This window comes from Poeciliopsis prolifica, unplaced genomic scaffold, assembly GCF_027474105.1.
Source record: "Poeciliopsis prolifica strain line A6 unplaced genomic scaffold, Auburn_PproV2 SCAFFOLD003, whole genome shotgun sequence".
NCBI lineage: Eukaryota > Metazoa > Chordata > Actinopteri > Cyprinodontiformes > Poeciliidae > Poeciliopsis > Poeciliopsis prolifica.
The window spans coordinates 16,507,793-16,533,318 of NW_026562378.1; the positions used below are offsets into that span (position 1 = coordinate 16,507,793).

The window sequence follows — 25,526 nt, forward strand, 5'->3', positions numbered from 1 at the left end:
TTCACCTGGTTCTGGTGCCTGAACCAGCCCTTTAAAGCTCTTTCTAAGCTCACTTAGAGGAGAAAATAGAGCATTTCATTCCAGTTGTAAAGTAAACTGGTTTCCTGTAGCTCACAGGATAGATTTTAAAGGGGACTTACTAAGCAAAATTCACATTTTGAAACTTTTTGCGCTTCTTCTTGTGTCTCTACTGCTTCTAAAAAGAGCTGAAGTGCTTAAAAAAAGAAAAAAAATAAGTTAATAATTTTTGGTGTCTGGAAAACGAGTTGTTTCAAAAACCTCTGGATTGTTAATTCATATTCGACAGGCACTGCACTGTTACCTAGCAACTCCACTGAAGCCCAGCCCGTTACCTAGCAACCCAAGTGGAAGTCCACCTGTTTAGTCAGCAGGTGTTTCTGCTGCATGTGCTGCACAATGGCTGCTAGAAAAGACAAGAGTTCATCGTTGACCTAACATCCAGAAACAACCTTCAGCGTTGTTGGTTGTGAAGGAGGCTCCACTTCTGCTTTTCAAAGATGTACATTTGTGTAATTGTGCATTTTCTGGGAACCACTGGAACCACTGGAGATGGTGGTGCAAAGAAGGATTCTTCTTAAAATTATGGAAAATTAAGAAAATTATGGACAACACGAAGCAGCCTCTTCGTGAGATTTCAGAGGTACCACCGAAGATCATTTTCTAATAGTAATAATGATGGATTGCTCAAACATGCAGCTCTGGAAACAAATTAAGAGACCACTTTAAATGATCAGTTTCTTTGATTTTACTTTTTATAGTTATATGTTTAAATAAAATTAACATTGTTCTTTTATTCTATGAACTATTGACAGCATGGCTCTGAAATTACAAGAAAATATTTTGTTTTTGTTTTTTTTGCAGAAAATGGGAAATTGTAAAAATTACCAAGAAGATGCAGAGCTTTCAGATCTCAAATGAAGCACAGAAAACATTCATATTCATTTAGAAATAACTACAGTAGTAATGTTTTAACCCAGAAAGAGTTCGGAAATCAAAATTTGGTGAATTAATGGACATTCACCTCTTCAGAGATGTAAATGTCACCATTCGATGTGCTGCATCAGATTATAGCAATAAGCTAATTCTCATCTGCTGTCCTTCCTCACAGCATCTACAACAACTCCCTCAAAAAACTTGGATAAAAAGACATACAAGAACATTTAATTCCCTGTTTGGGTTATTAAAGTACTTTTGAATGTAATTTAAATTGACTTTGAGAACATCTGCACATCAGTTTATCTTAGAGTTTCAAGGAGACAAGTAGTTTGGTATAAAGTATATTTTGTGGAGTTCATTAAAGCGCCATCTGCTTACCGAAGCAGCACAAAGGTTCAAGATAGAACAGAACAGTTCTCCAAGGAAAAGATTAGAAAAAAGGGTAATAAAAATTCACTGAAAGATTTAGTAATCTGGCAGCAGCGGTATCTGACGATGTATAATTTTGTATGCCGAAAAGCTTTCTGCCCAGAGTCCCACTTGAGCAGCCAGACTTCAGTAAATGGAGCATCCAGGCAGAAAAGAGCACAGCAACCAACTATCAGCTAGTAAATTTAAACATGTGAAAATGCAGCAAATGTAAGAGGATTGAGAGTCAAACTGAGCAACCGCAGTCAGATTTATGAATACTAATGAGAGTCAGGAAGGGCAAACTGGAACAAGATTCACGATGCAAACAGCGCAATCAAACCAACTGTTTTCATTCCTCTAATAGGCGAAAAAATATATATATAAAAATTGAGTTTTAATTTTCTGTGTGACATTTCTCATCCCATTTTCTGCGTTTGTACTTCACCGTGCCTTCCTTAGTTAATCTTTCCATTAAAATGCCCGTTTTTAAATCTAACACGTCCTCCTCCTCCTCCTCCTCTTCCTCCTCCCAGAAATTGATGATGTGCAGCAGTGAGGCGTTAATATGGTAAACAGAGTGAGAATTATGTGGATTAGGGCTAAGTCAAGCATGCTTTTTTTCCTGCTTTCATACCGAAAATAAACTGATTTAAATGAACGTTTTATGAAGAGAATCTCAGTCTGGATTTGCATCACACAACCAGTTGCTACATTAAGGAAGTAATACAGAACCGTTTGAATTCTCTGTTCACAAGTTAATGCTAATGTTTACTCTAATTGAAATAATAGTAAATAATAAGAATAACGTTCCTCAATCTTCTCAGCAGAGCCTTTAAACATTCCTGGTGATTTCTAACAAAAATGTACTGCAACATTTCTGAAAGGTGAAACTCAATTAAAGCCCAAAGTTTGATTGGTTCTGCAGTGGAGAAACATTTATGCTGCTCCACATCCCAGATGAAAGCTTGCTTTTAAAACACGCTAAAAGAAAGTGTTAGCTAATGAGAAAATGAAACCTCTAAACAGGAACAAACCAAACAGGAAGGGCATTCGTCACTCAAAATCATAATTACAAAGTTGAGTTACCTGCTGTTGGCTTTGGCTGTTTATTTTTTAATGTTATTTTCTGTTTGCAGTTGTTGCATTTTGCTGGGTTTTGTTTAGCCAGAATCATGTCCGTGCAAATACAGCTGCTAGAAAACTTTGGAATCTACCTCAAAGATTTATTTTTAACAAACATCAGGAGGTAGAGATGTTGTCTTTAGTCCAAAATCAACCCAATGCTTCTGATTGGTCAAAATAATAATAATTTAAAAAATCATATGTGCTGTTCTCTGTTCAGTCAAGAACAACACACAAGTGACTTCTTGTTCCACTGACAACATTTTGACATTTGGGATCTGTAAATACTGAGCTAGCAAGCTAGCTTCAGTAGGGGTATTTAAAAATAAACCCAGAGAAAGAGAGACATGAAAAGGCATTTCAAAGAAAGCCACACTTACATGTTGTAGAGACCAAGACTTCAAACGATAACAGGAAGGCAAACCAGAGGACAGAGTGTGGTTTTGGTAATGTTATGGTGCGTTCACACCAAACGCGTTTTGTGCATCAAAACACGTCTGAAGCCTCAAGTTTGAAGTCAGATCATTGATATTTTTCTCTAGATGCATCAAAATCGCTCTGGGGGACGATGAGAGGAAACGCTTCCATCGTCTCCTGCATATCTTGTCTAAATAAATATATTTATCTAATGTTTATTTAACGTGACTCAGTGTTTTTGGTGTATGGATTTGGATAGCTCAAATGCAGGTAAATATTTTAACTAACTCGACATCCCAACCTCCTCGCTGATCTTCCTCTCTGCTCCTATCTCTGTAGTCGTAACTTGATTGGTCGTGGATTATAGGACCAGGGCAAACAGCGACTATTAGTTTATCCTCCATAGGTTTTTTTCTGAGATCAGGTCAGAAAATGCCTCCCTACGTCACATAGCAGAGTTTCTTTGATTGGTTGATGCTATGCGTCAATTGGAAAAAGTTCAGACTTTACAACTCCAGCGTCGGACATGTTTGATGCGCGTTAAACTCACGAAAGGCTTAAAATCTTTGCACTTGATGCACAAAATACAGAATGCCCTGGACGCACCTCCACATAGACTGTGAATGTAAATCAGACACTCCTGACGCTCAAAATGCGTTTGGTGCGAACGCCCCATTAGTTTAATGGAATGAATCTAAATGGAAGACGTAAAGTAAGAGGGAGATATAATTGCTAAAATCTAATTATTAAAAAAAGAAGACATTTTTGTCGAGCCAAATATCTCATTACCTCAGGAAAACAGTTATTCTCTGATAATGGAAATATGATTCATTCTCTTAGGGTAACAAAATAGTTCTTTTGTCATTTTGAGAAAAATACACCAACATGTCTACTGCAGGGTTAGGTCAGTCTTTGTAAACTACTTGTAACGTGTTTGTAATAAAATTAACTCGGAAGTGAATATGTTTATAAAACAGCTTCCTGTCTGGGCGGAACGGCGGATGGCGCCCCCTTCTGGCAGGATCTGTGGCTCCATTTGCCATGAGGCGACGACATTCAAGAGGACAAACGTAAACGGGCATACATTTTCCACCTTTAACGCTCTGAACCATTAAAACCTCCGGAGCATGATTTTAATGGTGGGATTAAAACCAATCAGCTTCTTTGTTCTGTTGTGTTACAGCAGATTACACGACCAAATTAGATTGATAAGATTTAGATCCTTAATCAAACACGGTGTGCATAAATTTTATCCAACAGAACGAGTAGCCTTTGCATACAAATTATACGATGGCTTGAAATGGGTATTTATGATATTTATTTTTTCTGTTCTTGCTGAAAAAAAATAGAGGTTTACCAAAGGGGGAAAATATTGTAGTACATTCCTGATTCTCATGTTTATTCATGTATTTATTTTATCTTCAAGATGAGTCCTGGAACACAAAACATAAAAAAATACACCATAAAAACATGCAAACATGGAGTCACCATTCTTCCCCTGTGATTACAAATAAAAACACAACAAATTTTACATTATCATTGACCATCATTGCAGCAGCTCCTCATAAAAACGACAGAAGTGTGTTTTAGTTGAGCCTTCAGAGACACTGCTACTGATTCTGAAAGGGAGTTTCTATTTCCTGCAGCAGGCCAAACGATGTGAGAGCACGGAGCATTTAAATCTCGTTTAAGGTCAACAGGGGATTCAGTGGCTTTTGTAACAGGTAACATCTTTAATTCCACGCTCTTGTGAACTCCATAGACGCTCCGGCTTTGAAGGAAGATTAAAGCAAACAAGATAACATGGATGAGCTCAGAACATGTGTTCAGAAGAAGAAAAGGTTACAACGGAGTTAAGAATGGATGGAAATTCTGTTGCATTTGACAAAAATGTCTCCACTCCTGTTCTGCACATATTGACTGGCGCTTCAGTCCTGTGAAGGCGACGGAGTTCTTAACAATTAATTGACTATTTGTACGTGACGACCAGAACTCCGCCCACTCCGCCCAACCAATGCGCTCCTTAAAAACAGACATCTGTAACCTAATGTCGCTTTTATTTAATTGATTTCACTTTTAAAATGGCCATATAGTGCTACATGATCAAGTGCACAAACAGGCAAGGATAGAAACCAAACTTGTCATTTTATAATAACTTTTAGTCACCATGACTCTCCGCCCTCAGCGAAACCACAAATTTGCAACAACAGTTTTTACAAGGTAAGATGATTAACGTTTATATACTTTATACAGAAAGTGAGTAAAGAGAGAGAGGGAAGACATGCAGCAAAGGTCATCAGGTTGGAATCGAACCTGCGACGGCCGCATTGAGGTCTAAGGTCTCCTTATGTGAGTTGTGTTTACCCGGCGCCACCACAGAAGGCTGGTTGGTACCGGATCTGTCACTGACGAAGCTTGAATCCTTGAATCCTCACATCAGACTTGATACGAAGGTGGAATTGAACTTAAAGTAAAAAGTTCATTTGTAACTTTTAAGTCAATTGAACACTCAAACAAAAGAATCAAGTGAGAGTAATGTAAATAACATGAACTACAGCTCAAACACACTTTTTACAGTGTAACATGTCTGGAAAAAACTGGTAGCGCCTCGTCTTTTGCACGTTTTTAAATCCGCTCCGGTGTGAGGAGAAGCTCTGTTAGCGACATAAATCATGTGTGAATTCATTAAAAGTCCATAATTAGATCCACACATCAGGAGGGAGGAGGTACAGCCCGGTTTCTAAGCTAAATGTTTCAAACTTTTCTAAATACCGCCGTCTTTGAGCCACAACCAGGTGAGTTACATTCACAGACAAATTAGCTCGACTGAAACAAGTAGAAACCATGAATAAACTGGGAAAAACAACTTTGGAAAACAACTTCAGTCGCTCTGTTCAACACTCCCAATCCTCATTTCTAACGTCCATCATCGCGGCTCCAATGATTTAGTGACGTAGCTGCAAAGGGTCAATACATCGACTGGTAACCTAATGAGTCCAAACAGAATGAACTCAAAGGCAGAAAAAACTCTCCAGGAACTTTATGCTTCCTGTTGGCAGAGAAACACACGGATGATGCGAATCCCTCCCTTCACGGTCTCTGTCAATCTCCTGCATGAACACGTCAATCCTGGACGTTTGCCTGAATGCACCAGACACAAACAACTCCAGAAGACAAGGCAGCAAAAAGCACAGAGACACCGTCTGCCACTCAACAGGAGATTGACAGAGACGTGGGCTCTTTCATTTTGCCCGATCACCGTTTGAAATTGAGGTGAACACCTCTGATCCGCAGAAAGATGTGTGTAGTGATCTGGATCAGCTCAGAGTTCCCTTAGAAATGTGTGAACCCCAAACAAGCTGCAGAACGGATGATAGAATATGAATTCATCCTCCACAGAAAAACTCTCACTCTCTAAATCTGCCCTGAGAGAGCGTCTGATTCACATAATGAGGGATCATTGTGTGCAAAGTGAAAGAGTCAAGCAACACTTGAACTACTGAGTAAACAAGCAGATTAAGTAAATGCCCATATTTTAAAGCAACCTTCACAGATTAATAACAACAACACTTCAGACGGTAACTATAAGAAAAGCATCCAAGATAAAAACTAACATTATAGCAGCTGGAGATTATGAAATGAAAGCGTTTTCTAGCTTAAAGTATCTCTGAACAAGAGTTTTTAAATACAGCGTCTATGCACCACAAATCTGGAACAAACTTCTAGAAAACTGCAAAAACCAACTGGACCACTGACCAACACACTCAATGTGTATTAATAATGTTTACCATTTTAACTTGACAAAACGCTGTCTGAAGTGTTTATGATGTTTTTATGTTTTCATGATGTAAACCATGTTGAACTGCCTTGTTGCTGAAATACATTGAAATTTAATTGATCATATTCCCTGTCAACAGGAAGCTCACACTTCAGCAGCTTCCTTTGAGTTTAAGACTGCAACCCAAAAAAACATGCTGCAGAAATAACAAATATTGGTCCAGTAATAATATTTTTATAAGCAGATGCTTCACTCAACTACGGAGGTCTGGAAAGGCTTAAACTGAAACTTAAGAAAGTTATGCAGCATTTTTCACTCTGATTAATTTAGATAATGATACTCAAATTATTTTTATGTGGTCACTTCAGCCTTTAATATGAAGAAAGAAACAAACCAGAAAGTATTTTTGACAAGTTGCATTTAAATATTTGTATTCACTAAATGGAAACACAAAACTCACGATTTCTGGTAAAAAATTTAGTTTTTATGTCTGATATCAGATGACGAACTTAAAATGATCAATTTTAATCTGATTTTATTCCTTATATGTAAATGTCTGAGTGAAATGAACATTGTTATTTTATTCCATGAACTATTGACAAGATGTCTCTGAAATTCCAAGCAAAAAATTTAGTTTTTATTTGCAGAAAATGAGAAACGGTCAAAAAACTGCAGTGCTTCCAGACCTCAAAAAAAGCAAAGAAAATAAGTTCATATTCATTTAGAAACAACAAAACTAATGTTTTAATATTTGGTGGAACAACCAGGAGGTTTTCAATGAGGTTCAGTGCATTTTTTCCACAGCAGTATTTTGTCTTTACATTTGTTGCCGACACAGTTTTTAATTTCTTAAACCTGGACTGACCTATTCATGTGTGATTTTAATTGCAATTACAAAAACATGTTTGTTCAACGTTAGCAGATGATCAAAAACGTTCTACGCTTCTTTGTAATGGAAATGCAGCCAATGACGTCACAGAAAAGTAACTCCACTGATTTCATCACAAATAAACTTTTCACTAACGTAGCGCATCAAAAGCGATTTAAACACATGAGACGACTTGATGTTCCACAAAATCTCCTAAGTTTTCTCACTTTTAAACCTGTATAACCAATATTATTATTAGTATCATTTAAAAAACAGACAGCAAAATAGGAAACAGTATGACTGCAGCTTTTTGATGGGAAATCCAGAGGAGATTTGTAGCTCTGGTAACATTTATATTAATCCACCTTTGGCTTTTTGCTGACTTTAATGTAAAAAGTCAGAATAATGTTTTTTCATTTTTGCACATATTACAGTTGATGGCTTTCCTCAATGACAAGGATTTTTCCAATATGATTTTTTCTGCACCAGAAGTAAATCATGTCAGCCTCGTTTCTCGCTTTATTAAAAATGATGCATCTCTGAATCCATTAATAATGTGTTTTGTTTTAGAATGATTTTTCCAGAGATTAAAATCTCCACTGTCTTCATGTCTATTATGCACATTGCATGTGAATCTTTTCCTGTTTCTCTGGTGTTTCTGGGTGCAAAGCAGCAGACTTGACAGACTTGTTAGTAAAAAGGAGAAACTGTGTCTCTTTGAAGTCCCTCCCGCTCAGGCAGCATAATGGATGTAATGGTGCAAAGAAGCTGTAAAGGATTAGAGGTGGAGTGATTTTCATATAGGCAGGTACCTAAAGGCTGTGAACGAGGAACGAGATGAAAGCAGTGGTTTTTCTCCACCATGTTCCCTTAATAACTGTTTTGTTGTTCTCAGAGACAGAAAGATAGATTTCAGAACAAAGACGACCTCACATGAAGGGGATCCTGTAAGCAATAAGACGGTTTTCCTGCAGGCAGTCACACTCAGAAAATTAAAAAACAAAACAGGAATTAGGTTGATTTCAAGAAGAGGCTACAGTTCTGCAGCAATGTCTCTTTTTTATCTGCTCGTTTGTCTTCCTCTGTCTCTCCGCTGGTGTGTCAATAGCTTATCAGATCATTAGGTATGAGATCTGAAAGATGCATTTTCTCAAGTGCTGCAGAACCCAAATTTTCACTTTTTGGATCATTAATTCCACCTTTCCATCTCTGAGCTCATTTAGCTCTGGAGATATTTGGCAAGTCAATAAAACATTTAATAAAATAAGGAGATGTGCCCACCCTGCAGCTGGAATCCCACTGCTGAGGTTTTAGTTTTATATTTCGTCTGTCTAATCCTCTGTGTTATCACAGAGAAAGAATATTTAACCGTCATATATAATAGTGTAATTAGTTCATGCATCTAAAAGCGCAACTTTTTACACTTGACTTGAATTCTGAGATGTTTCCTATAAAATATGATTAACAGAAGATTCATTAAACTAATACAATTTGGCCCGTTTCTCCAGATGGTTCTGCTTAGCCGCAAGCCAAATATTACTTTAAAGGAGTGTGAATCAAAAGTAGTAGCATATTTGGTTTGAGCCTTTTGAAAAGCTGCACACAATAAACCCTAATTCAACTTTTATGTATTTTATTTCTGCAGCTCTCATTATTTTGTCTGAGTCAAACTCAAGGCTTGCGGGCCCAATCCGGCACGCCGTAGCTTTTTCTGTGGCCCTCTGGGTTCCAGACTAACACTGTGTGCTTAAATATTGTGCTATCAATCAAATCAATGCAATTTTATCTGTTTATTCCCAAATTATATCAATTAGTCCCTACAGTTTCTTGAAAATTATGGTGGAAATTTACATTATAGCAACAAATTAAACCGTTTTGCGCTAATAAATAATTGTCAAAAGTTTTCTTTCGTACTTGAAACAAGAATAATTTCAATTCTTGTTTATGACTGCATAAAGATCTGATCTGATAATGAGTTTTATTAAATATCACAATGAATTCTGCTAAAAAGATTTAGTGTGAAAAGAACATCATCAAGCTTTGAAAACTTAAACTGAACATTTGACAACATTAACAAAAAGTTTACACGACTTAAGTTTATCTTTCACAAACACACATTTAGGCTCAAAATCTAAAACTGACTAAATGTACTTATAGAGTAGAAGACAGTAGACAACTAAGTGAGGATCAAATGATTTAGTTTGTCTTGCTGAAAAGTTAATAGTAAGTTTTTTTGTCTCATTTTGCAGAAAGAAACTTTAACTATGAAGTAGACTAAAAGCACTTGGTGAGGTTTTGTTTTTGTAAAGTGTAGAGTAGCTGCAGGTCACATGTTGCCTGATGAATTTATGTCCATGATAATTAGTTTATCAACCAGTGAGGCCAGTCACTGAACGGTTGCAGTAAATAGATGTTGCTGCTTGAGCTGCCAAGGCTGCAGAGCTTCAGCTGTGATCACAGTATGCCCTTTTGAAATGAGTAACTGCTAATTAATTCATTGTGTTTCCTCTACGCTCTTTCTGGTGCCTTTTCATTCACATCGACAGAAGCTGTTGGAGGAGATAACGCAAAAGCTGTAACAGCAAAGCACAAGAAATTCTTCCGCGTGAGCCTTTCTAGATTTTATAAAATCCCCGAAAACGAGCAGCGAAGGTTTTTGTAGAGCGGCGAACAGAGCGAGTTTCGTAAATGTGGTTGCTGACCCTCATAAGTGGCTGTTCTGTCTGAGCTGGTCGGCTGCGCACACTGCAAAGATGACTCCAAATCATCACCTGGGCAGAGTCTCTGCTGTCAGCCCATTGTCACGTCACTGTCTGAGCTTTTCTGACTTCACAAAAGCACCAAATGAGGTCCAGTGTTCGCCGTTTCACAGCTTCCACACCCACAGAAAACCATTTGATTATTCACCAGAGCATAGCAATGAGCACATGCATAATTCATCTGTGCACATGACGAATGAGGCAATCAATTCGAGGACAGCATTCAGAAAGAGGGCATTTACAATTAAATTTCAGCATTGTAGTGGACATATCTGTGATAATCTGATGGTTCCTTTAAGATACAGTATCAGCCAATCCGTTGGATTATCTACATAATCCATGGTTCATCAACAAAGTCTCCATAAGCAATTTGCACCACAAAACGCTGCTGTGAACTGGACTGCTGGCACTTCAACTGAGAGCGCAGATGTGAAACGAGTAGAGGATCTAATTTCATATTCCACCTGACAGCAGAGACATGACTCCTCATGGATGCAATCCCCTCTCCATGACGAGAGCCGCTCCTCTACACGGAACCACGCTGCTGCACTTGACTTTGATCCCTTCAGATGTGGAGAACAAAGAAATCTGATTCATAATTTGGCCGCATTATAACTGCTGATGACTGGCAGGCTGCTGCAGATCGTTTAAAACGAATCTGTAAATTATTACGTCTGGAGATTACATCAGGAAAATTCAGGTCATCTGGAGAACCGGCTTCAGTTGTTTTCCCAAAAAAGTTTGATTATTAAGACCAATGTGAAGAGAGATAATCAGGTTATTAGACTGCAGCAGAGCTGTGAGGGGTTTGATTCCTGACCTTTGAACCTTTGCTGTACGTCTCCCCCCTTGTCTATGAGCCCATTCCCCATCTGACTAGCAAAATTAAAGGCAACGGATCTAAATGCTGAGAGTTGCTTCAATGGCATCAAACCATAATTCTGAAAACAAACCAACGCTGGACAAACAGCTTTTATGTGTGTATGAGAGAAAGAAACTTTATAGTCTCAAACAAAATGTAATGAAAAAATATTCTCTTTTAGCATAAAAACACACTGAGGACAATATTGAAAAGCATCCAAGTTATACTGATATACACTGAGACACAGTAACTAGTCATCTTGCATTCTTAAAATTTCCAGGTTCAATTCCAGATTCCTGTTTATGTGCTCTTGGGCAAGGCATTCACTCTGCAACTTGTCTCCTGATCTGTGCATCAGAGGTCAGTGTATCAAATTAACTCATGTTTTTTTCAACTTGGAGCGCCATTCTCTTTTTTTAGTGTAGCATATTCACTTTGATGCTAACGGGACGCATCAATCCCTCAAAACCATGATAATAAAAAAACAACATAAATTTCACTCATTAGCAGCAATGACATGTTTTGAAACAAAATAAGTGGTTCAACTTTATTAGTGTGGATACTTCTAACATGTTTTGTATTTTAGATTAAAGTGTGCTTAGAAAAGTTGAAAGGTTATTCACACAGGTAGCGCTCTTAAGTGATGAAAATTTGACAAATTAAATAAAAATCAGTTGCATAACTTAACACAGTATCTTCTAAAATAAAAACCAATCATGACTTCTGTCTAGTTATTATTAAAATAAAAAAACCAAATGCTTCAGAATGAATCCACAACAAACTTTGACTTTGGAAAACAGAAATTATTCTTAATGTTATGTCCACATGGAGAGAAGCAGAAAAAAAAAAATCTGCGTATTTATGACATTATGTGTATTTTAGGACATCGTACTAGTTCTGTCATTAGTAAATGTGACTAAGTTTATAGCAAATAAATGTCAGAATCTCATAATGTACTAAGTTCAGTTCAGTTCATGAACTCTGTCAGTTCAGAGTTCAGTTCAGTTCATCAGTTCATCACTCTGAACTGAACTCTGTCAGTTCAGAGTGATGAGCCTCCAGCTGACAGAGCCGGCCGTTTGTCCAAGTGAAGAACAGGAAGCAAGCTACAGCTGAAGGTGAACAACCCAACATAAACAAACCCAACAGGCAGAGAAACCTGTCAGTCGGAGGAGTGGCTTTGTTTTTCCCAACAAGTACAACTTCTTGGTAAGATAATCTGCGCTCTTCCCAATGCTAACAGGAGGAACAGACTGCAGGCTCATAATCTTCCACCTCTGAGCGGAGGGGAGAGCAATGGCCTGTTGCTGAATTACCTTCCCTTTAATCAATGACACTGCGTCTGAGAAAATATCTCCCGGAGAACGAGGGCAGAGCTCGGCATCCATCATCCACGACGCCGACGGTGCTCGTACAATTGAATCAGTGTGTCGGGATTTATTTAGCATTCATCAAAAAGTAGAAGGAAGTTAAAATAAAGTGACAAATGAGAGTCACTCCTCACTGATCGATTACAATCCCATCTGTGGCGGGGGAGAATGGAGGGACACTTCAATCAATATTTCAACTGAATGAACGAATGAAGGGGTTTATATGCCTTAATGCACAAATAAATAACTATATAAGTGAAATGAAAAGGTGTAAAAGCAGAAATCAATCATTGTGGCCCTGCACACAGATGTTCTCAGTCTGCTAAGCTGACCTATCTCCAGTCGGAAAGCGAGCAGGTCGCCAATCCATCACAGTTCAAACTCACACCTAGGAGCAATTTAGACTCTTCTGTGGAGAAAAAAACTCAACACTGAAATTTAAAACTACTCAGTCAGTGTGAGAAGGTCATGATGCCGGTAGCTGAGTTCACAGAGTCACATAATTCTTCTCCACGCTTGAGAAACATTCAGTAATTCATAAATGTTCTTCATGCTGCGTGGATTTTCTCTTGCAATCAATAATAAATCAAATGAAAAACGCTGCAGTGTCTTACAAAAGCATTCAGACCTCTTGACCTTTTTGTCAAATTCTGCCGCCTCATAACAACAAACATGCAGAGATGAACTCACATCAGCGAAGAAAAAGTAAACATTTCATGGTTTCATTACAGATAGAAATGTAAAAATGTGTATTTAGTCCAACTCAGTCAAGACGTTGCAGATCTAAACCAGGTTTACATTTTTGCCTGTTCCTCTTTACAAAACATCATTCAGATTTAACAGCAAGCTTCCGTTTGCAAGTCTTTCCACAAATCTTAAATTTTGGACTTTGATTAGGCCAATCCAGTGTTCACCAATAATAAATAAAAAAATTGACAGGTGATCTAACTGAAAATAATCAAATCAAGTTCAGTTTATTAAGCTGTCATATAATCAAACTTCAATTAAGTAACTAAATTTGTTCACATGTATCAAATTAACTCATGTTTTTTCAACTTGGAGCGCCATTCTCTTTTTTTAGTGTAGCATATTCACTTTGATGCTAACGGGACGCATCAATCCCTCAACACCATGATAATAAAAAAACAACATAAATTTCACTCATTAGCAGCAATGACATGTTTTGAAACAAAATAAGGGGTTTTAAACATAAAAAGCAGCTTTATTAGTGTTGATACTTTTAACATGTGTTGTATTTCAGATTAATGGCTGCTAGCTTGCTCCAGTCTCTTTAGTTTTGGGTTTCATATTGCTTCTAATCTTATTTTTAGAGAAATTGAAACGTGAGTTGCATGTTAAGTTTGGATCATAAAGTCACTTTTTCAGTTTTATTTTTAAGTGGGTCTCATATATTATATTTTTCACTGCATAAATGAGCTCCAGATATTCAGAACTGCTTGTTTTAGTGGCTTTTCAGACGCTGAAATAAGACTGCAGAGAATGACGATGTCTGCTTTTGTGCAGAAGACTGAAATGTTTCCAATATATTAAATTAGCAGCTGAAAACTGGCTGCAATGTCCAGCAGGCCCACAAAATGTGTCTTTTCATTCCAGGAAGCAGGGCCATTCAAACCCTGCAGTTTACATGTGATTGGTGTCAAAACTAAACAAAAGAGAGCACAAACAGCTCTGACAAACATTTTGTTCACATTTTACACTGTAGTGGTTGTAATTGCATGTTTCCACTCGGCTGGTTGATTTCTACTTTGACATGATTGTAAATTAATGTGAAAAGCTGCACACCTTCTGTTCACAATGATCTGCAATTACATATACATATCTGAGTGAGTGTTTTTCTCCCCTACTGCTGCTCTATGTTCACATTTATTGCAATTAGCCAATGTTCACCATGGTGGCAGAAAGTCAAGCGGCGGGCCATTTTAACATGAACGCAGCCGTCCCTGATTGTTCCCACAGTGTAACACTGTGGTTTCACTGGTTTTCCACAATTTTCTAATTTTTCTGAGACAGAAAAACTAGTCAATGGATTTGACTAGATTTGTGGTTTTTCATAATGTTCTCATCAAGAAGAGGAGAAGAGGGAATTTTATCTTCCTGGTTTTGTTGTCTGTGGATTCAACAACTGATTGGGTGAAATAATAGAAATCAGATTCAGAATAAGTTATTAACTTTGCAAAACTTTTCATGCTTTGCTGAGGAATTTCATGTATGAATTAATGTACCGCCTGGATTTATGAAACAACTTAACAATAAGAGCTCTGACTACTGCTACACTTTGCGACAATGTACTTTTGGCTTTTTTTAAACATTGGAATAAGTGTTCAATGATTTGTGACAGTGGTGTTCTTATACTGGATTTATTTTATTTTATTTTTATAAATATACATCTTTGGAAAAAAAAATAAGAGACTATAATGATCAGTTTCCCTGATTTTACTTTTTATAGGAATATGTTGATGAACATTGTTCTTTTATTCTCTGAACTATTGACAACATGTCTCTGAGATTCCAAGCTAAAGTTTTGTATTTATTTGTAGAAAATGAGAAACGGTCAAAATAACAAACAGATGCGGTTCTTTTAGGCCTCTAATAATGCAAAGAAAACAAGTTCATATCGATTTCGAAACAACAATACAACAATATTCAATACAATCAATATTTGAAAAATCAGGAGGTTTTCAATGGGATTCAGTGTAGTGGACTCTTAATGTTTTTGTATATATGGTTTCGACTACCTTTTTGTCTCAAAATAAAGATTTTGTTTCTGTATTACTTTACAAGCCAATAATTTACATAAACAGGAACAGGATAAAGCCAAGGCTTCTGCTTGCTTCCTCCATTCCCTCTGCATTCAAGCAAAAAATATTACCAACTTTTATAAATTTTTTTGCTTTACATATTATGTTCCATCTTTGATTTACTTTTATATTAAATCATTTTTACTTTTATTGCTTCTGGTACATTATGTAATGCAGCAACTGGGGACACATTGGTTTTTGCAAACTGCTTCTGCATTTATGTTTTGTCGTCTTTCATCCTTTAGATCTTTATGCGTCTTGCCTTTGCTCTGCAGAACAATTCGAGTTGCACTTGTATTTTAAAGGTGCTAAGAGAGAAAGTTCATTATTTATTACCCATAAAAGCAGCATTCCTCAGATGGCAGAAACAGAGAGAAAAAGTTATTACTTTGGAAAGGATTCTTTCTTTAAGCTCAAAAGATTATTCCTGTTCAATCTGTAAGAGTATTAAAGTAGCTGCGAACAGAGAGCAGGCAGCCAAGAAGAGAATTAAAAACTAACTTTACAAAGTTCAGCAGCGAATTGTTTATCGCTTCCCTCAGATTGGTAAAGTTCTCACAGAGCTGGGCCGACTTTACTGTGAGAAATGAAGAATGACTCTTAGATCAGTCTAGAGAAGAAGACACTAACAAAACTTTTAGAGAAAGTATGAAAATATATGGAAAAGCTTGTTCTGTTAATGTTTTCCCTCAGCTTGTTGGAAACTTTCCTACTTCTAAAATACAAAGTGTGTCATAAAATTGTAAACAAAACTCAAAGTTTTCTTATTAGATTTGTTGTCAATTCCACCAATTTTTGAATAATTTTCATCTGTTTTGTAAAGAAAGAGAGAGAAAAAAAATCTAACTATTAGTTTTAGTTTTCTTTGCTTCATTTTCACACTACATTTAGGTGGATGTAAAAGATGAATCAAGTCCAGCAGACAAAATAATAATTGATTATTTTTGGCACAATTCTCATTCAAACAGCAGTTGCAGAAAAAAACATAAGAAAGTCAAAGAAAACATTTTCTCCCAGAAATCTGAGGACTGAATCATAAAGATTTTATATTAAGAAAAGTGTTTCTAAATCAGCAAGTGGTGATTTATATTTATATGGCACTGCTGCAGATTATAAAACCCTTTGGGACAAATAATATATTATCTATTATTATTCTGGAGAAAAAGTATAGTAACTTAAACTTACACTTTAAATAAACGTACACAGTTGTACTGGACAGAAAACAGAAAGCAATAGTTTTTGTATCTTTCTGTCTGATCCAGATTATTCACTACAAATGTAGCATTTGTTTGTTTTTTTAAACTTAGAGGTCAACATTACGCTGTTCCAGAAGTCAAAGCTAAACCACAACATCTTTGTTGAAGTTCCACTAAACTGTCAATGACCCAAAAAGAAAAGCAGGATTGTAAAACGAGGACAGAATGGTTTATTTGAATCATCCTGCATCTCACTGAGAGGAGGTGTTGTTACCTGAGCGTCCATCAGCAGGTGTCTCATCAGAGTCATGGACTTCCTGAGGGTGTCCCTCTCTCCGGGGATGAAGGCCTCCTCCTCATCAGCCAGACTGCAGGGTCGGGTCACCATGAACTGAGCGATCTGGTCGTTCAGGCTGTTGAGAGACTGGACAGCTGCAAAAAAGCAAAAAACACATCAAAAGGTCGTCTCTCCTTGTGTCTCTTGTCAAGCTTTTGCCCTTTTCTGGATCAGACTTTAGTGATCTGAGACTTTTCCTCCATCCATGACAATTGTTCTCCTCCTCAGAATAATCCCTCATTTGGACAAGATGAGCATTATTAGGGTAAATCAATTACAGAGACTTAGAAATTCACTTTTAGTCCATTATATAATCCGCTGTGCAACGATTAGAGCTGCTGTAATAATGTCTATGGTGATTTTCTTCTTTCGGACTTAACACAATGCAGCCCTCAAAGCTGGGAGGATATATTTATCCTCCAGGAAGTCAAAAATTTAACAAATCATTCAATAATTGAATAAATAAACCCGGACATAAAGCAATTACTCTATAAAAAATTGATTCTAAATTTTAAATGTATTTTCAGTAGTCTGTTCAAACTGTATTTATTAATGCAGCTTGTATTTAATTGGATCATAATTTCCATGCGCACCATTAATTATTATTTTTGATCTGTTACTGCTAAATGTTACAAAAGTTCCTGGTATTTCATTGGCTAAGCTGATTGTTGAAATCCAGTTCAGACCAATCATTTTGATTTGAGCGATTTTAGCCCCGCCTACTAAGAACAACGAAGAAATGAAGTGAAACAGAAACAATCAAACCCAGAATCAAATAATCAACACAGAACCTGACAGAAAACATTTTTAATAATGCAATCTACAACATTAGGTTGTTTAGTTTTTATTCAAGTACATTTTTTGTTAATGGAGACTGAGAATCAATTTTTTTTTTGGTTGTGTTTTAAGTGTTCTTTTGAAAATAAAGTGTATCTGTCTTTGGCAGAAAATCGCATTTATTATTTCGTAATATCCATTAAATCAGTGTAAAAAGATCTTCAAACAATATTATCTTTTATCGCAATAATATTTGAGACAATTTATCGCTCAGCAAAATCTGTAATCGTGACAGGCCTATGTGACATCACATAACCCCTAAAGAGCAACGCGACTCCAAATAACAACTTTGTATTTGGAGAAAATTACAACTCATAACCTAGAAAAAAAATTTTTTAGCTATTTTTTTCCTACTTTTTTAAAAAATACCTTAAAATCTAAAATCAAAAACAAAAAAATCCTGACATAAAGGATCATAATTCATGAATGAAAGGTTTGAGTAAATCAGTCCCAATAATAACACCCATAATTCCATGTGTTCATTATACCATCAAAATGCTCAAAATCACACATTTCCCTGATGCAAAACATGTGCTTTGCATATGTTGTACATAATTCTATAAGTCATACGTTAATTTTTGAGGACATTACTTTGTTTTTCCTCAGCTCTGTTCAGGCTGAGAGGGGAATTTGGTCAGGAGCGACAGAGTGACTGAGGCAATATGTGAGTCACCGGTGACAGTCAAGGTCGGGATTTTATTTATTTATTTTTAGAATTGATCAAAGATTTTTCTTCCAGGCTTTTCTTAACCTGGAGAAGCTCAGCAAAGGGAGGCATGTTTACAAGCAGCGAGCAGATAGAGCATCATCCTGCGGCTCAAATCGGAGGATGGTGGCTGGCGAGGTTCAGGAAGGGGTTGTGAAGACACGGGGGTAAACTGTTTACGACAGCAGCTGATGACTGGATTTCTATTTCACATTCAACATTTACAAGGTGGACCTCTGCAGCCAGAAGATGGCCAAACACTCCAGGTAATGGCATGCTGCTGCTGAAAATGACATGTTGTCAGAGCCAGGAAGCAGGCACTGCCTCCCATTTCAATTTCCCATCTTGAATGCGTTCTTCCACAAACAGACAGGTGGCTTTTTATGATGAAAACTTTGGGATGACAACCACGAATAGGCACCATGTCAACACTCAGCATCACCGAGCAAAATCTGACCGCAAACAAAAAGTCCTGAAAGAAAATTTCAGAACCACACTTTCATTTGCAATAAAGGTTTGCCTCAACCTCATTCATTCCTCTCTGATCAAAGCTCGACTCCAGGTCAGCTGTACGTTTCCAACACATTTAATCATCCTGGTGATTAAATGGATTTAACAGGGAAACAGCAAATTAGTGATATTCAATCAGACGAGAATCTAGTCTAGAAATAAAGACATCGCTATCATTTCCTTTTATCTAACTCTGGTAAACAGTGAAATGTCCCACCACTGATGCATAGAGATATGTATTGAACAGATGAGATTAAACTGATTCGGTGATTTCGAGAAGAATAAACGGCTTTCCATTAGAAATGATCATTTCTCAGGTTTCTGCAGCAGAATGTCGAGTCAACATTATGGCCAACGTTAGAATCCAGATTTCACCATTTTCTAAGCGTCGGGTTTTTGGCTGTAGGTCGGAAAAACTTTTACTGTTTCACAGTTTGTTTGATTTTGTGTCATTTTCTTTGTGGCAAACAGAGTAAATAACGTTACTGCTCCAGTTCACGCAAATGTTCAGACAATTTGATTGAAAATTTCCAAATTTTGATTGGGTTTGGTCAGTTGAAGTTCATCGTGGTGATTTTTTTTTAATAACAAAGTGTGCTGCACTTCATTTTGTTTGTTTTGAAGCCTTTTAATCCATCCTCTCGTACATCCTGGATTATTACTACCTTTCCCAACAACATTGATATTTTTTATAGTCAAACTGAAGAGAACTACTGAGTTATTTAGTCTGCTGTGTTGTTTTCAGTGAGGTCAGAAACAAGTTATTTATTAAGGTAAATAAATGAGCACAGGTGTCAAACCCATTTTCATTTTGGGCCATATTAGAAATCTGAATGTTCTTAAAGTGGTGCAAGAATCTATTGATAAAACCATTAAACTGTTAAAATACTTATAAACATCTGTTTGTTTCTGCATTCAATAACTATCCCTTAAAATGAAATGAACTTAAACATCTTTCACGCTTATCAGTCCATCCAGGATGTTGTGATTGTTTTTGTGGATCTTTGCTATCAGAACCACAGATTTTGTGGTGTTAATTTAGAACTATTTGTGCTGATGTCTGATGTTAAATGTGACTTTTCTTTTAATCGCCATGCTTGACATCAAGTAATGCTGAGGCAGCAGTTGCTTCAACCCAATGTTTTTGGCCGATTTTGAGAAAAATGCACTGTAAAGAAAATAAAAAGTGTGGATCTGTTGATTTTGCTTGAATTTTACAGATTTGTGAAAAAAACGGGTAATTTGGCATCAAGAGAGCCACATAAAAAGCTACGGCGGGCCAGATTTAGCCCGCAGGCCTCGGGTTTGACCCACGTGGTCCAGAACCTTCAGATTAATTCCCACCTTTATCTTGGTGTATATCTGTTTGCCTTGCAACCATGACAGCCCAGACTCAAGCTAGCAAAAACGCTGCCTAAAAGTTTTTCTGTTTTACTCATTGAAAACTTTCTAAGTAATAAAATGAATGATTTAATTAAATAAATATATTCTAATAGTCTTAAAATACATGAGTAATAAGAGCCCAACAACACAACCACTTTAAATGTGACCTATTATGCGTCCCTGAATAGGTTAGGCCGGGTGTATGGGTTATAGAAAACATCATCTTTCTTAGATGATGAGATTTTATTCTGCTCAGTTCTGCCTGTTCTGAGACGTTTTCGGGCGTCTTGTCACTTTAAATCCGAATGAGCTGCTGCTGGCCACGCCCCCAACTGGACTTTGACTGGACTGTGAACATGGCAGCAAACAGATTGTGGTTTTACACGACTGTACAAAACGAGCAGCTGATTTAGTCTGGGGGAGTTTGGGTTGCTAGGTAACGGGGCGAGGACCCCCGGATGAGGGTTGCTAGGTAACGGGGCTAGGACCCCCGGATGAGGGTTGCTAGGTAACGGGGAACGCCTGCCGAGGCTTTTGAAACGACTCGTTAACCAAAAATCAACTTATTGCCAGGAAACAGCTGGACGGGTTGTTTTCAGGACTGTTTCTAGAAACACTGATGAAAGCACAAAAACGTGCAAAAAAAACAACAGAATTTTGAATGATAAATCTCGGCTTTTCATGTTGTACCACCAAATTTTAACACACTCAAATTTTAAGTTCAGCATGCAATGAATCTTGGGATTTGCTGTGCTGTGAAGGATAAGACAGACCAATTCTTCAAATTGAGGAATTATGGAAAAGCTTTTAAATTTAAACATCGTTGCAACTCAATCAGCTTTCAAATGCAATCTTTAAAGGATGCAGTTCCTGAATATGGATGGAAATAAACAAAGATTTGATTTAATACCCAAGATCTTTTTTATTTTTATTATTTACTTCTGTCCCAGCATACATCGTTGTTGTTTATTGATGCTTAAGTTGCCTTGTTCTCACCCAACGACCAATGGAGAATCTCTCTGACTCTGCAAAGATGGATGGATGAACATAGAGGGATGGATGTATGGAAGATACTTTGAGTCAAAAATAAGTTTAAAAGTTCAAGTAACTAGACTTACTGTACATTTATTTTTGCTAAAGTTAGGTAATGAAGTTCCCAAATGGACGCAGTGTGTATAAAACATGTTCATTTTCCACATCTCTGTTTTTTTAATTGTTAGAAGGCAATATTACCATGATGTAATGGCTTGCAATCATTTAAATCAGACGGATATTGTACTTTTTGTGAAGCGCACTCCTACACACAGGTGGCCCTCGGTGGCTGCTGACTGTGAGATGTAGACAGCTCATTACAATCCTTGTTGCCACCCACAGCAGAAAAACAACATCAACAATGAGACTCTAATGAGGCATGTTGGTGTTCAGTCAGCCGGTACAGAGTTTGAGAAGAGAGGATTTAATCTCCGTATTAAAAAAAAGGACAAAACTCTGTGGTAACACAAAGTCCCCGCTCACAGAGAAGTAATCACTCCCATTTTGTGTTATCATTGTTATCACTGGAGTCTTTTTAAATGCAGATGTCTAAAATGAGTTCAAAGAACTCTCTTGTGAGAAGCCGTGCTAAAACGCAAATAAAACCAAATCCTCGGCTTCTGTTGCGGTCGGAGTCCGCTCGGTTCGGCAGTCAGGCAGTCTCAGCCAAAGCAATTTGAAGCCGCTCCAAACATGTTGCTTTTCAACGCCAAAAGGGCTCAGAATCAGTGGAAAGGATCAGGGAGTTTGAAAAATCCACAGCAATCCCTACAGAGAAAACTCAGCCACATTTTAATCACTTCACAACTAAATATTCACACAATACCGAAAAACAGACTTCTTTACTTTGATTCAGGTGATGCAGCTTTCTCACTGGACAAAGCTGCTACTCTCTTAATTCAAAATATTGGATTAAATTTGGAAAAACCTCGTTAGTCTTAAATCCATAATGGCTCTGCGATGAAGGCCTGTCAGAATGAGCAATAAAACAATTTCACTGATTCATCATTTTCTTCTTTCTGCCAAAAACTGGTTGACAAAAGCCTTCAGTCTACTGCTTTGGTCTCAAATAGCCCTTTTTTTGAAGGACAATTTAATTTACAGAGACTTCATGATTCATTCTATTTGTAGTTTTATTTATTTATTTTGGATATTTAAAACATTTTCCAGGTCAATAGAATGTTTAACATTCCATTGAAAGATAAAACATCCAATAGAATTTAAAGTTTATTAATCTTTGAGAATGTGTTATTGCATTCATATTGATTAAAAATTGTCTCAAAACAACATTATAATTTATCACAACACCTTCTGGGATCATTTATTATCCAGCTAAATGTGCGACAGGCCTACTGTTATCCTCTGTTTTGTTTTGACTAAGTTCCTGCAACAAAACATTGCAAAATGAACAGGAAATGCCTTCCTCTCTCTTCATGTTCTATTCACTTCAAACAGGATATTAAAGTTTGTATTAGAAAATACTGGTGAGGTATGGTTAGTCAAGCCAAAATAAATTAAAATAAATAAAATAGATCTCATAAAGGCTTCTAGCTTTCTATTTGTTGTTGAGGATTTTTTTTTTCATACTTCTCCATTCAATATTTCTTCAGTCCATGAATCTTGCTGATGTTGGTTTATACAAACATCCTCAACATTCAAACCAAGTTGAGCTCTGGGCTTTTACTGGACAACTGCAACAGTTCGGTTTTTCACTTTTTTCAACCCTGCTGTAGATTTACGTTTTTGAAGTGCAAAAACAACAAATCTTACCAAGTATTTTAGTCGAGCTCGAAATAAAACTAACTAATTTACAAGTAACTTTTCAGTCAGTAATTCTTTAATATTCATAAAAAAGTACAACATAGCTCCACCGGCAGATTATTTCACTTTTAATAGCACATATTCTTGCCAAGTTACTAGTGAATTAATCTGAAAGTGGAACAAGTACTTTCTCATGAATATAAAGGAATTATTTACTTAAAACATGTTCCTACCTTGATGAAAATGTCCTGACGCTTTACGCTGTGGAAACTAGACTAAAAATTCTTGCACAGCTTTGGGTCAGTTTGCTGGGAACGTTCTGTAAAGATTGACTGGGAACAATAACTGCTTCACTGGGCAGTTATTGCGAACGTTTTTCGCTCTTGGTACTGCGTCAGCTACCGTTTATGTTCCAGATCAACAAGCCACCAAACTCCTGTTTGTAATTGAGAGTCACACTCATTTGGGATCAATTAACCAAAAACATTTGACCCACAACACCTGCCTGCTACTTTTGTTTGTATATTTTGTATTTATGTATTTTGAATTGAATGTGCCAAGTTATAAATAAATTTACAGCAATACAATAAATAAACTGTCTGAATTTCTGTGTCCATATTTGTTGTGAAAATCAAATTTCTTTCTTGTGTTTGTCTTCCACCGCTCATCTCTTTTGTTTAGTTGGATGAAGTTTTGCCTGCTTGGCAATAAGCCTCCTCACCTGCATGGGTTCCCCATAACTCAGCCATTTTCACTTCCTCTTCAAAACAATGCTGTTCATGCCTGGCTGATGAATTTGACTAGGGATTTTTATGCTACATTCATAAATTCGAAGTCTAGTTTTGTGTCTGCTGATCATCTCATCAGTCAGTCTGATATTGTTTACACCTATAAAAAACCTGCAGAAAATCATCATTGGTTCCTTTGACTAACTGTCCGCCTTCCAACCATTACTGTACATTATTTTTAATTTTGTTTTATATATGTCTTTAGACTTTGTATGAATGTCAGTGTCCTGTCAATTTGCTGCTCTTACACCTAAATCTTCCCACTGTGCGACAAAAGGCTTTTTCCTTTCTACTCTAACTCCATATCACATTTTATTAGAGTCCTGTAAATCAACTTTTACTCTTTATAAACTCCATTTTATGTTTCTTTCTGGATGTATGCTGCAAAGTTTTCAGTCCAAGCTAAATTTCTGGCGGCTTGCTGGTGACTTAAATAATTAGCATTAGGACCCCCTGCCTAATACTGCGTGGGTCCCAGTTCTGCTGCCAAAACAGCACTGAACCGTTAAAAAGGCATTAACTCCATCGGATACATAAATCTATGTTATGGTATCTGGCGCCAACGTGACAGCAGCAGATCCTATAAGTTCTGGCTTTAGCGAGTTGATGCCGCCGTGGTTTGAACTCGTTCACACTCTCTCGTTCTCGATCCTTGTCTTTAGAGTTGACCTCATCAAGCTTCCTGAACCTCTGCTGAAACATTTTTGCTTTCTGTAAGGGTGAATTATCTTTCTGAAGCAGAGCTGAGGCACCAGAGGTGGTAATCTACATCGACGGGGGGGTCAGTCTCCATCTTGTCATGGGATGATCGACACTGACATCAACTGAGCGAAGTGAAGTCTGCACTGCGGTTGAAGCTCTTTTGTAACCTCCTGGACGAGTCGCTGATGAACTCTGGGAGTTATTTTTAGAGATGACCCATTCCCAGCAGGATTCAGAGTCCATGTTTTCTACCTATGTGGGTGGATTGAGGCTTTTTGTGTTTCTGTTTAAGATCTTTTAGCAGCGTCATATTTTCAGACAGGGCCTATTATAGGAAACCTATGAGAGATTTTTATTTTGTACTTCCTTTTGAATCTTGATTGTTTCTAAAACCAGCTCAAGCTCTTCAAAAAAAAAAACAACAGCCAGTTGTTGTTGGTTTTCTTTGCACAGCAGGCTCTGCCCTGTTACTAAGGAACTCCGGCAGAGTTCCTTGGTAGAGTCCAGCAGAACTCAGCCAGCTGGTTTCATTGCTGTCTGTGCTGCACAATGACTCCTGGAAAAGACAAATGTTATATTGTAGACTTACTATTCAGAAACCACTTGCTGCATTCTTGGTGGTTGCGCAGGGAGGCTCCACTTCTGCTTTTCAAAGATGTACGGTTGAATTATTATGCATGTTTTTGCAGACAATTTTCAAGTGCGAGTGTAAACGTTGATTTGGGGGCATGGCCAGAAGCAGATTATTTGGATTTGAAGTGACAAAATGTTCTGAAACAGCTCATTCTGAAAGGAGCGTGAAACATCAGTCTGGCCAGTTCTGCTTATTGCTATTTGCACAGTTTTATACATTTCAAATAACATTTATGCAGGTAATTACACATATATCTTTTCTACACAGTCATTTAAGA

At 37.2% G+C, this 25,526-nt stretch overlaps 1 protein-coding gene across 1 annotated transcript in view; it reads right to left on the reverse strand.

The window, feature by feature from the left end:
* kaznb (kazrin, periplakin interacting protein b) overlaps positions 1 to 25,526 on the reverse strand; it is a 139,284-nt gene that overhangs the window by 93,588 nt on the left and 20,170 nt on the right. Inside the window, exon 4 of the mRNA XM_055023059.1 lies at positions 16,834 to 16,991. Within this exon, the coding sequence (XP_054879034.1) occupies positions 16,834 to 16,991 (158 nt within the window). The remainder of the gene's footprint in view (positions 1 to 16,833; positions 16,992 to 25,526) is intronic.